This window comes from Neopelma chrysocephalum, unplaced genomic scaffold (assembly GCF_003984885.1).
Source record: "Neopelma chrysocephalum unplaced genomic scaffold, ASM398488v2 Primary Assembly neopelma1_25, whole genome shotgun sequence".
In the NCBI taxonomy this organism is placed as follows: Eukaryota; Metazoa; Chordata; class Aves; order Passeriformes; family Pipridae; genus Neopelma; species Neopelma chrysocephalum.
The window spans coordinates 27,535,370-27,547,950 of record NW_020897694.1 but is presented as its reverse complement, the minus strand read 5'-3'; the positions used below and the strand labels follow the sequence as shown (position 1 = coordinate 27,547,950).

Below are 12,581 nucleotides of genomic sequence, written 5' to 3'. Positions count from 1 at the left end.
GTTGACCTCTTGCATGTTCATTTAAATATCAGAACTTGTTCTGTCCTATACTGTCTTTCTTATTGGTGAGAATAAAATGACATATATTTGAACCAAAACATGCCATATTGAAAAAGAGTGTGTCAAATTATTCTCATTGCAAGGTGGCATCCATGTTTGCTACTCTACCAGCCATTGATGCCATGGTTTAAAGATTCCTTTGTTATACTGTTATACTTTTATCCTGCACCCCTAATTCCTAAGTATTATCCTAAAACAAATATATTACATATCCTCTATTCTTTACCAATCCTCAAACATCTTACTGTGAAAACCAGTGGGAAACTTCAGAACATTAGTAAATTCTATTATAGAACTACCTCGCTCTTAGAATATCATCTACATCTCAGAAACAGACAATTTACAACACACCCTGCTTTTCCCAGGACAGATGAAAAAGCACTTAGGCAGAAACAAAGTACATCATGAACCATTTTTGTATTACTTTGTATTACCATTTTTTATTACTGTAGCAGCACGTGGTCGCTGGCCTTTATATAATAAAGAAATGCAGCACACTCTTTGGAGGTGGTGGAATCAAAGAGATTTGTTTGAATCTCGCACCCCCTTTTATCCCTTAATACCACATGACCTTCTTATCCAATAGGGTTGATAATCTCAGCGCATGCTCTTCTGGGCATCACTGCCCCAGAACGTCCCCCTGTATTTCAGACACACCTCCTACATCTTACCTTACTGCAAGTAAGAGTTCACTGCAGAAATGAAATGTTCTTTTGTTTTACAGTCTTTCCTTCGTTCCTCCCTCCCTACTTGATGTCTCCCAAAAACACAACTGGTAAAGCTCAAAACAATAGCTAGGAGTGCTGTAGGTGGGTCACAGACAATTAAGTAGCTTTCTCTGCAGAGAAATACTGAAGTGTTGAGCTCCTGAACACTTTATGATTAAAAAAAAAAAAAAAAAGACAAGGTCAGAAAAGGTGAAATATTCTCAACTGTTCCAAATTGGCTTTCCTAACAAAAGACAGCTTCCAGATGATCCTGCTTCAATTAAGAGAGAGAGAAAGGCTCAAACAGAGCTTGAATCAGAGAAGCAGCTTAAAATCAGTGACCTATACTATTGATAGACAAATATAAGAGAAGTGTGATGCAACTATTTATCTCTATTTTTTTCTTAGACTTCAACAGACTACAAGTGGAGGTCAGGGTGTCAGTCTGGCACATAAGGGTGTAACATATACTGTTATGCCAGCTCATTCAGCATGAAAGTTCTAGCATAGCAAGACTGCCTCTCTGCTTGAAGCACACAGATGTATAATGGAGCTCAATCTCAAAGTTGATGAGATGAAAGCTAGAAACATGACACATGACTTGAATTTATGCTCTGTTCTTCTTATACCAGCTAATAACGCTACTTGCTGCCAGGCTGTCTACTATAGTGCTTTAATTAATACCTCCTTCACAATGCAGGGGTCATGCAAAATGAATGAGAACAGCACTCCAAATTCAGAGATGATGTACATTAGAGTAATTTACACTTCAATTAAACAGCACAATTTGCATAATAAGAGTCTGTAGAAAAGAGCAGGTAGCAGGGGTAGTAACCTAGATTTTACCTTAGGATTGTTTACACTTTTCAGCTCTGACCCCATCCTGTCATGTATAAAGTACAGTAAATTACTCAAATAGCAACTTCTACTATCCTCTTCCTTTACTAAGTCAACAAGCTTTAGTCTTTAGAAACAATGTTTTTGTACAGGTGTCTAATAGAAATAGGATTTTTTTTTGTTGATCAGTTTTGGCAATATCATACTAGAGGGGGACTCCAAAGTCCTTAACTAATAACTGCACTTAGAACAACAAAACCAGAACTGTGAGGACATAAAGCTATAGTAAATGAGGCTCCAATGGTAATAACACAGAATTAGTTCTCATGATCTGACACATGCCTCCAGTTTCCCTTCCGCCCTTTGAAGGTGTCATACCTGTCTGTGGAGACTTACCTGTTGGAGAGAAGAACAGATTGGCATTACTAAATTATAGTTTGTATAGAATTAAAAATCTTGAAGATCTGAATGATGTCATCCAAAGGTTTATATGAAACTATAGTAGTTGATGATCCAACCCCTAAAATTAATTACAACCGGAATATTTTATGCCATATTTACCATCAGCCACGTTAGACTTCACAAAGGTCAGAAGAGAAGTGCAGGGTTACACCTGCTTTTAGGCAGCTATTTAGCACATAAGTTTTATGCAGTTTCCATCTACTCTTGTTGCTAAGCAGATACAATTTTGTCATGTGCCTTTCTCTTTCCTTCTGCATATCGCAGTGAATTGCATCAATTGGAATTTACGGCATTTCCTGCACCAGTCAAGGTCTTCGATGACATATGTTTCAGAGCAGCATAAAGTGTATATCATACAAGATATCATACAGTCAAGATATCTTTAAAAAGTATTAAGACTGTACAGTAGGCAGGGGCCAATGGTACTGTTCTTTGGAGTGTTCATTGACCCTTATCCCTAAGCTTTGTTTTCAGACTTCAGGAAATGGTATCTTGCCAGACGGGCAATATACATTACAGAACACAAGAGATTGATTCAGCAAGGAATGTTTAATAATGCATTGAGCGCTGTTGCTCTTTCACTAAGTCGATCAACATCTAGTAATTTTAAATAGAGAAGAAACAGTAAAGTTACTGTAAATTAACTCAGTAAACTTTCAAAATTCCACATAGTTTTTGAACTAATTAATTTAGTATTTTAAAAATGGGGCTTAAGGGCATTTTCAGAAACAACAGAAATCTGTTTCAGTACAGAATAAAAAAAAATCTTCATATTTCAGATAGCCAATGCTAGAGCATAAGTGTAAGGAGGAATTTCACCAATAAAGAAACTGTTTAATTATCTCCATATGGCAAATAAATAAAAGCAACTATAGAAAAGATATTTAAATGTTAAAAGACATGCTAATAAGAAGATTTGTCATTTATCTGTCTTTAGAAATCTGCTGTGGAATGGTTGCTTTCACTAAGGGTAAGTGAGGAAAACAAGATTATTTAAAAAAAAGCTCTCATTTATTATTCTCAAAACCTACTTTTTAAATTATTATTTATCTTCCTAAAGGCTTTTTTTTTAAAAACTATTTTGAAATCTGCTTTTTACCCAAAGGGGAAACTCATGTGAGTGATGTGCATTTTAAAGAGAAAACTGGTTTGTCTTGTGCCTTAATCCTGACAACAATATGCTATCTCTTTATTTCTAACCATGATTTTTGGTGTGTCTTTTCCTTTATCTCTGACACTAGTCTTGCTGTACAGTGTGTTCTTAAAAGTGACAGATTTTCACTGTCAAAAAAATGAAAGTATTATATTCACAGCGAGAAGTCATGCAGTAAGCCAAAAAAAAGAAACCACTCTTTGGAATAGAAGTGTAGAAGGAATTTTTCACTTTACATGAATGGAGCTGGCTAGTAATTTTTGGAAAGTACTTAATGTATTTAAACTCCCAAAATTTTCATGTGATCCTTCTCTCACATTATATATAACAGGGACTACTGCACGTATATACAGACTGATTGATGTAACTGAGAGGATGTATAATTTCTCTACCTTTATAATATGATCTTAGCATGTAGACACTCTAATTTACTGCTCCGTATGCCAATACAAAGCCTCTTCTCTCCTTCGCCTACTGAAGCAGCTAAGAAATATAAGACCACGGTGTAATATATTTTTGGCAGCCTCTCTGCCCTCCCTACATGCTGACCAGAACCCATGAAACAGCTCATTATTCCTGTGAGTGACTGGGGAAAATCAGGAAGGGGATTATAGCCTGAAATGAAAGTTTGCTGTTTCATCTGCTCTCAGAAGAGCAAAATGCAGATTGAGAAATTGTAATCTATTGCATTTTATAGACAGGAATTATGTAATTAAGTTGTGTTCTTCATAACATCATTTTACTTCTCTAAAAAATTTAATAGAATTTTATGTAACCCTGACACATTTTAGCATTTAAAAAAGCTTTATTTCACTGTTATTTTTCCCATACCTTTTTTCTCTTGCTGAAGTTACATGACTAACAGTTAAGGGAACATGGGATTCTCAAAATCTGGGTGGTATGTGACAATTCTCTCAGTTTCTGTTGCTGATGCTTTCCCTATTTCTGTCTACATAGTAGCATAATTTATCTTAGAGGTAAGTAATGGTATGGCCAGTCTTCGCGAACGAAGATTTTGGGAAAGGTCTTTTACCTTTCAAGCCTGCGCAATGGATTTTTTAGGTGAGACACAGCATGTGCTGAACTGAGCCCACTCTTTAATCCTAAGGTTCATCTGCCAGGGCCAAGCAAGCTTGGACAATGGCAGTGAGGTCCTCAGGACGTAGGTTTGTTTTAGAGTGACCTTCTCATAGATGGATGGCCTCACAGGGCTAACGAGCTCCATCTGCCCGGGGGACTGGGAATCGAACCTGGGTCACTGCGGTGAGAGTGCCGCATCCTAACCACTAGGCACCAGGGGAGAAAAACATATGTAAAAAACTCACAGTATTTAATATTACAAATTGTGTCATTGAATCATTAAAAAAAAAAAGAGTACCATTAGGCTAACGTTCTCTTTTCCATTTATCATTACCTGTGGAAGTAATATATAGAGTATAAATTAAGAACCTTACCAAAATTAAGGTAAAATTAGGTAATTAGGTAAAATTAAGGTAAATAGAGTTCAAAGATGGAAACATTCAATCCCTCAGATTGATATGAAAAGTATTATTTTGCCATGATTTTTGTGTTAATATTATATAATTTTAAATCATTTTTTTAACAAGCCCACATTATTCCAAGTCTCTGATGCAAATATATCCAGATCCCAACCTTTTTTTTGTTATGAGGAATTTAAAAGATTCGGTGCTTTATTTGACTTGGGTATGGTTCTTTTTAGGTTTTTTTGTGGTTCGCCTTCCATAATTATTATTGGAGATTTTAAAGACTTAAGCTAAATCATTGAGAGTTTCACAGCACTCTTTATCAGAAAAATTTGAAAAATGTACAAAAATCTAAAAATGGCCAGGCAAAGCTTTAAACAACTATTTACTTAATGCTTTCTAGGGCAGTATATTTTTTGTTGTTTTTTTTAATACTGCTTAAATGCAGGATTATCCCATTTGGAAGTCCTACTTAACATTTCAACAAGAAAATACCATCTAGGAAATAAAACTTTTATTAATCTTAGGAACAGAGTATTGTAACTGAAGTTTGAAACTCCTCCACCCGAAAATCTGAGTGCATGTCAGAATTTAGACAGAGACTGTAGAAAGATACTATGAATTATAGCAGTTCTATCTTTTTCTGTCTGCGCATTTTGGCTATCTATATGGCATTAAAAATCCTAAAAATGCTTTGTCCTTCGGTGTCTTTATCCAAGACCATAAAAGTGATTGCAGAAGAGTACATCAGCTGACACAACTGCTGTTAACTAATCTAGAAACAAAAGGTACAGATGAACTGAAAACACTCTTCAAGAAAACACAATACATGGCAAAATCATAAAGTCATGCATCTGCATCTCTGGGCATTCTGTATTTCATACATGAACTGCTTTACTAAAAGACCCCATTAAATAAAACTGTTAAGTACTCAAGTCCTTTGGCAGTACAGTGGATTCGTGACCTGTATAAGGACTTACTGTCCTTGTGTCATAGCCAGGAGAAAAATAATACAAGGTTGTTGCCATAACAATAATGTTCAAATAGAAAAGGTAACATTGCGTAGTGGGTTTCTGTGGTTGGGTTTTGGTAATAGGGGGGTGAAGGCTACAGGGGTGGCTTCTGTTAGAAGCTGCTAGAAGCTTCCCCTGTCTGGTGGAACCAATGCCAGCTGGCTCCAGAACAGGCTTCCTGCCTCTGGCTGAGGTCAAGCCAATTAAGAATGATAGTAACACCTCTGTGATAACATATTTAAGAATGGAAAGTTATTGCACAGATGAAAATTCCAGCCAGAGAAAAGAGGAGTGAGAACATGGGAACAACAATGTAGACACCAAGGTCAGTGCAGAAGGAGGGGCAGGAGGTGCTCCAGGTGCCGGAGCTGAGGCCCCTGCAGCCCATGGTGCAGACCATGGTGGAGCAGCTGTGCCCCTGCAGCTCAGGGAGGACCATCAGGGTGCAGAGATTCACCTGTAGCCTGTGGTGGAGCCCACGCCAGAGCGGGTGGATAACAAAGAAGGCTGTGACTCTATGGAAGGCCCATGATGGAGCAGGGTCTTGCCAGGGAGATGCAGCCCATGGAGAGAGGAGCCTATGCTGGAACATGTTTTTTCCCGGGTAGGACTTGTGGACCCTGTGGGGGAACCACGTCAGTACAGCTGATTTGTGAAGGACTGCACCCCATGGAGAAGTGATCCACGGGACAGCAGTTTGTGAAGAACTGTTGCCTGTGGGATGGACTCATGTTAGAGAGGTTTGTGAAGGACTGTCTCCTGTGGGAGGGATCCCACAGGAGCAGGGGAAGGACTCGTCTCCCTGAGCAGCAGCAGAAACAACAACTGACCGTAACTCCCATTCCCTGTCTCCCTTCACCACTGGGGGGGAGGAGGTAGAACTTGGAAGGAAGGAGAGGAGAGGGGAAGGTGCTTTTCAGATTAATTTACTTCTCACTTTTTTGCTCTGATCCTGTCAGTAATAAATTTAATTAATATTCCCACTTTGAGTCTGTTTTGCCCATGATCAGTAACTGACCTCTCCCATTTCTTATCTCAACTCATGAATACTTCGCTGGTTTTTTTCTCTCCTGTGTCCAGTTGCAGAGGGGAGGGAGAGAGTGGCTTTATTGGGTACCTGGCATCCAGCTAGGGTCAACCTACTACACATTTCCATTTCCTTTTGGAACTTTCCTTTTCTTGTCACACAATCCTCTTTACGGATGTCAGAAAAATTGGAGCTGGTGTTACAAATACATGGCTTTTTGCAACCCTGAAGACTTGAAAGAGGTTGTGCTTGATTGAAAATGTTTATTTTGTTTCATTTTCTTGTTTCACACTTCTGCATATGAAAAGCTATAATGACAAGTAGTTGGATTTTCCAATGGGAACAAAGAATTTAAATGTGCATGTCCAGTGGCAGTTTTTCATGGGAACTAAATGCGAATAGGAACTAAAACTAATCACTTCAGCAAGGCAGCAACTTTCTTACATTTTGTATTTTATCCAAAGTATAATGGAAGAAAGGGAAATCCAGGGAGTCCAGTGCAAAAAAAAAATGCACTATCCAGTAAAACACAGATGAGTAGACTAAAATATCTTTACTCCTTTCTCTCCCAATTTCCTAAACAAAATCATTCATAAAACTAAAACAAGATACTACTTTCCATTTTAAAATTACAGTTTTCATGGAAATCTTTTTTCAAATGTGGAATGTAGAATCTCTCATTCTTTCATTACAGCAGCTGTCTATCACGCTATGTCCTAAATCCATATCTGTGCCTTTTGCACTCCTCAAAAACCTTGGTGATCTCTTTGTGTTTGGAAGTCAAAGTTCAGTGAAAGCCACTATCATTTAAGCCTTTTGTTCCAACAGAAGCTGCTTGTACTTTTTTTGAAAATTTTGACTGACAGATCACTCAGTCAAATGAATTCACCTGAAAGGGACTTATTTCAGTGCTAATATCTCAACAGAAAAACACTGCCAGCATTAATAAGTGTTTTTCAGAAAGTCAAAAGTCAAAGAATTATTGACATTAATATTGAAATCTTAAAATTACTCTTCTCATTATATTTAATTTAAAAAATCAAAATTTAAAATATAAGTATTTAAAATATAAAATAGAACACATATGCTCCACAACCTAAGACTGTATATTTATTCCAATTAAACTTCTTTTTATGACTCCAAATTCTCAACATACACAACTTCTAGTGAAGCAGATGAAAGAAGATACATTCAGCATGTAATGGCAACAGAAAAAATGAGCCAGTATTAAAAAAAAATTAAAATAAAATAAATCAAAAGTCAACCCTCATTTCTGTTAGTTGTTATTCTTGCAATTAAGAACAATAAAATACAATTAATTCTCTACAGATACTCATTTTTCACCTAACTCATAGCCAAAAATTCTGTTGAAAATTTTTAACAATAAAAGAGAGATCTCACTGAAAACTATAGCTTAATTAAGAAAAAATAAACAACAAGCAACAATGTTGTTAACACACAGTTCTTTTAAAATACTGATAATGCTGCATTTACTAAGTTAATGACCTGCTATACATCTACAGGGGGAGAAAAGAACAATTACCACAGAGCTAACCTGGGTGGACAACCTACAATTTTTGACTAAGTAGATATTGCAAATGAACTGACATTTAGGGTCAAATGCAATAAATCAAGAGTAGCTTTAGACCTTTCCCAGCAAATACTTAAGTGGTCAGAATTCATAACAACTTCAATTACCAGTTGAATAACAACTCCTACCAATTCATAACAACTTACCCATTACCGATACTCTCTCATATTTCATTTTCTTTTTTCTCTCTGCAGAAAACCACATTTCACACAGGGCCAGATGAAAATTAGCAAGTCCATTTCCTTTTGAGAAAAATTTCCTTTTTCTTGCATTTCAAGTGTATGTATGACTTAGTATACTTTTTTAGTCAAAACTTTGGAAAAGGCTACAGTGTGACAAAGAAATGTGTCACGTGTCACATTTCTCAAGTGAAAAGCCAGTGGCCAACTAGCAAACTGCGCTGAAGCACAGCTGCATTTTATAGAGTCAGTCTTGTACTCAATTATGTAGTTTCTTAGGCAGAGTAAATCCAGTCCTTATCACAATGGTGCCACAACATTTTACATAGGCTGAAAATGTCATGCTGCTTTTGTAGCAAAGAGTGCATAGGATATGTTCATATTTTTAATGTGTCTTTAGTAAAGACTTAACTGCAGCAATTTTCAAAGCATCCTTGAAAACCTCCAAAACAAATGTTGAGATATGTAACACAAAACATAAAGCAGAAGATGACAGGCAAAATAGGTGACCTTTGTGATTCTTCTCTTCCCTTCTCCTAACTCACAAGTTATGCATGTGGGATTCATGCACAGTAAGCCAAGAAGGTACACATTTTTCAGTACTAGTAATACTGGACATCATTAAAATTCTTTTAATGGAAGAACATTTAAAGAGCATGAAAATTCTTTCAGAAATGTTTTTACCTCTTCCAGAGCAAAGTAAATTAGAATTTCCTTGGCATCTTTTAGCACTTTCCTCAACTGACAATGGACAAGAACGTGGATGCTCACACTTTTTCCCAGTCCATCCTTCTTTACAGTCACATCTTCCACAATTACACTGTCCATGACCTTGAATAAAATTAAGATTAACCTTCATTCTGATGAGGTAGTAAACAGCCATAATTAGATGAACTTTATCAAAGTTGTGACTTCATTCCATAATTAGACTGGCAAAAAATACAATTATTTCACTTTATCTACTTTTTTTCCCCCTGAAGATAGCACTGGTCTCCCATTCCATTTGAGCCATATTTCTTTTTTCTTTTCTTCTTAAGACATGTTTTGCCACTCAGCACATGATCTACATGCAAACGGGTGGAATAGAGATTACAAATACACATTTCACCATTGCTTGGAAAACTAGGGTGTCATAAGGCACTGTTTCATTTACCTACCACAGTTGCAGCATAATCTCTACGAAATATACCAATACCATCTTTTATCTACTTGCAATCAAAGTGATCTCCTAGAGACAAATGATGTTCCATCAATTCCAAGTCTCAAACCAGTGCCTTCTATTAAATACTGATGTATAAATAATAAAATATTGGACATATTCTCATTTCTCATTTCAATAGGGCAGTTGGTTATGATTTTTGTTATCTCATTGGCTAACTTGACTCTTCCTGAGCCTGTCTATTTCCTCTATGAATGCAAACATATCCAACCAAGAAAAAACAAGATAATTGCTCTTCTCCCTCTTTATGCTCTTTGCCTAAAGCAGTGAGATTCTGGTAATAAAAAATATTTCTTGAACACTGAGGAAAGTTTGAGAATCAGCAAAAACATTCCCTGCCACAAAATCAAATATTTATTTTCATGACCTCTGACAGCAGGTTAGAACTCCCACAATTTTCACATAGTCATCATTCATTGGACACAGGATCAAAGCATTGCTTCAGTGTCCACTTCTCTATCCATGTTCTTCATGAAAATATAGCAACACAGATTTTATATTTCTTTCTAACCATATTTGCATTTTAAGAACGGCTTGTATCCATTTATCAGTTCGAAAGGAGAAAATGGGAGGAAGCAAACATTCTGTGAGTCATCAGAGTAATTCCCAGAATATGTCTTAAGGTAACAAGAATAACGTTTCTTTACGTTAGTTATTTACTTTCCTTGAAAAGCATTAAAGTCTTCCTTTTGTTTAGAGGGTAGGTTTAGATAACATATTAGGAAGAAAATCTTTTCTGGGTGGGTGGTGGGGCTCTGGAACAGGTTGACCAGAGAAGCTGTGGATGACTCATCCCTGAAAGTGTTCAAGGCCAGGCTGGATGGGGCTTTGAGCAATCTGGTCTAGTGGAAGGTGTCCCTGCCCATGGCTGAGGTTGGAACTAGATGATTTTTAAGGTTCCTTCCAACACAAATCATTCTGTGATTCCATGATTCTGTCCTTTGCTTTCATGTGTACCTGCAGACAGGTTGCGAATTGGAGCTATGTTCCCTAATCCAGATAGATACTTGTGAGAGGATTATGTTCTTTCATACAATAGTTTCTTTGCTAGAGTCACAGCAAAGGAGCTAATGAGATGTGTGAATGTATGAATTTTCATTGTGGAAATCTTTTTTCTTTCGATGTCAAGTCATGAAAGCTATTATCTCTTTAAACGAAGAGAATCACTTTAATGTTGAGAACACTTCTGAAAGAAAATAATTCATTAACATACTGAATAGCACTTCAGGTGTTAAAAAAAGGACTCTAGTTGCCAATATGATGTACTGTGAATTGACAGTCTCCTCAAGTCATATGAAACTTCTGGAGGAAGCTGCTCTTGTGTGATGTTAAATTCTCACAGCAGGGCTGTCAATTCCTGTCATTCATAGTTTGTGAAATAAACATAGCATTTCATTCAGTTACAGTAAAACTTTTTGCATGAAAACCTGACTTCCTATCATTTCAATATGCTACTCAGGACATATGCTACTCCTGTCTATACCTATTAGATAGGCAGAACAAGACAAGAAAATTTCGTACCATCTCTGTTTCATGAAGGTTTTAAGACAGATGGATTATTTTCCCTAATCTGACTAGTCCCTGTTGGATTCATCCCAAACCAATTTACAAATAATTGTGAGAAAAATGAGGATATTTTGCAGATGCACGTAATGTATGCACACTTTGTGCAGCAAGTAAGTTGTCCAATTACAATTCTACTATTAAATCTTTGGTTTAATTGCAGATTCTGCCTGTCTACCACAATAAACCAAAATTAATACTTATGTCTCTTATCTATTTCTGAAATAGGACTAAGCAGCAGGACTGGAAGACATTGTTCACATTGCTTCATGTGAAAACGGATTTTTTTGCATAATGTATATTTGGATGGCCAGCTAAGGCTAAATTAGGCTTTTCTAAAATATAATGAATAGGGAATGGATAAAAATAATTACCACTAAAATTTGTGATGACTAGATGGAAAAATTAAGCTATACTTCAACATGGGTTTTAGTTATACTAAACAAGCCATATGAGTCTCTCATTTTGTATGTCTTCTGAGTTTTGCTCATTTACAATTATGTGAGTATAAAGAAGACTGTATGAGTCCTTAATCAAGTGTCAAATGGCAATATCTTTCCCCCAACTGCCTTACTTACCCTGTGCTTTCTTACAACCATTACCATTCTGGGCAGCAGCAGCTGCAATGGCAATAATATCCAGAAAAGGGAGAGTTCAAGTTTCAATTATGAAGCATCAGCTGTAGATGCCGCAGCTTTGCTTCAATTTAATTAGGTTTTAAACTCTTGTGTTCACCCTTAACTACAGAACACATTTATCAGGTTGGTTTGCAGCTTTGTGTTCCTTAGCTGATGATGATATTCTGATCAGTACCGAACTGCTAAAAACCTTGACAGCAACACAACGATACATTCAAAAATTGACAGCATCCCAAAGTCAGTCTTCGCACTGCTCTCTTGACTGCAGTTCTTCATCCTTCCAGATCTTTCATTAAATAAACCTATATAACATTTGCAAGTGGCTAAAACAGTAACTAGTGAATTAATTCACTGAAAGTTTTCAGCTTCTTTCTTTTTTCCTCATTTTATTAGCTAGTAATTCATCAATACTTATTTAAAAAACCCTAACACAACAGTTGAAAAAAATTCCACTTTTTTAACAGTAAAAGAGGAAGCTGAAAATTTTATATATCATGTTGGTTTCTGCTTTCTTTCTCTGTTACAGACGGTTCCTATGATCTTCCAATGATGGATCCCTCATTCTAGTAATAGGAGGAGAATATACCACATCACTAGTTTCCTTGATGTGACTGCATTCTTCCAATTATTAATTGGGCCAGATAAGAT

At 36.5% G+C, this 12,581-nt stretch overlaps 1 protein-coding gene across 1 annotated transcript in view; it reads right to left on the bottom strand.

Moving 5' to 3' along the window:
• ITGBL1 (integrin subunit beta like 1) overlaps positions 1-12,581 on the bottom strand; it is a 142,591-nt gene that overhangs the window by 55,750 nt on the left and 74,260 nt on the right. Inside the window, exon 7 of the mRNA XM_027674692.1 lies at positions 9,198-9,344. Coding sequence (XP_027530493.1) covers positions 9,198-9,344 — 147 coding nt within the window. The remainder of the gene's footprint in view (positions 1-9,197; positions 9,345-12,581) is intronic.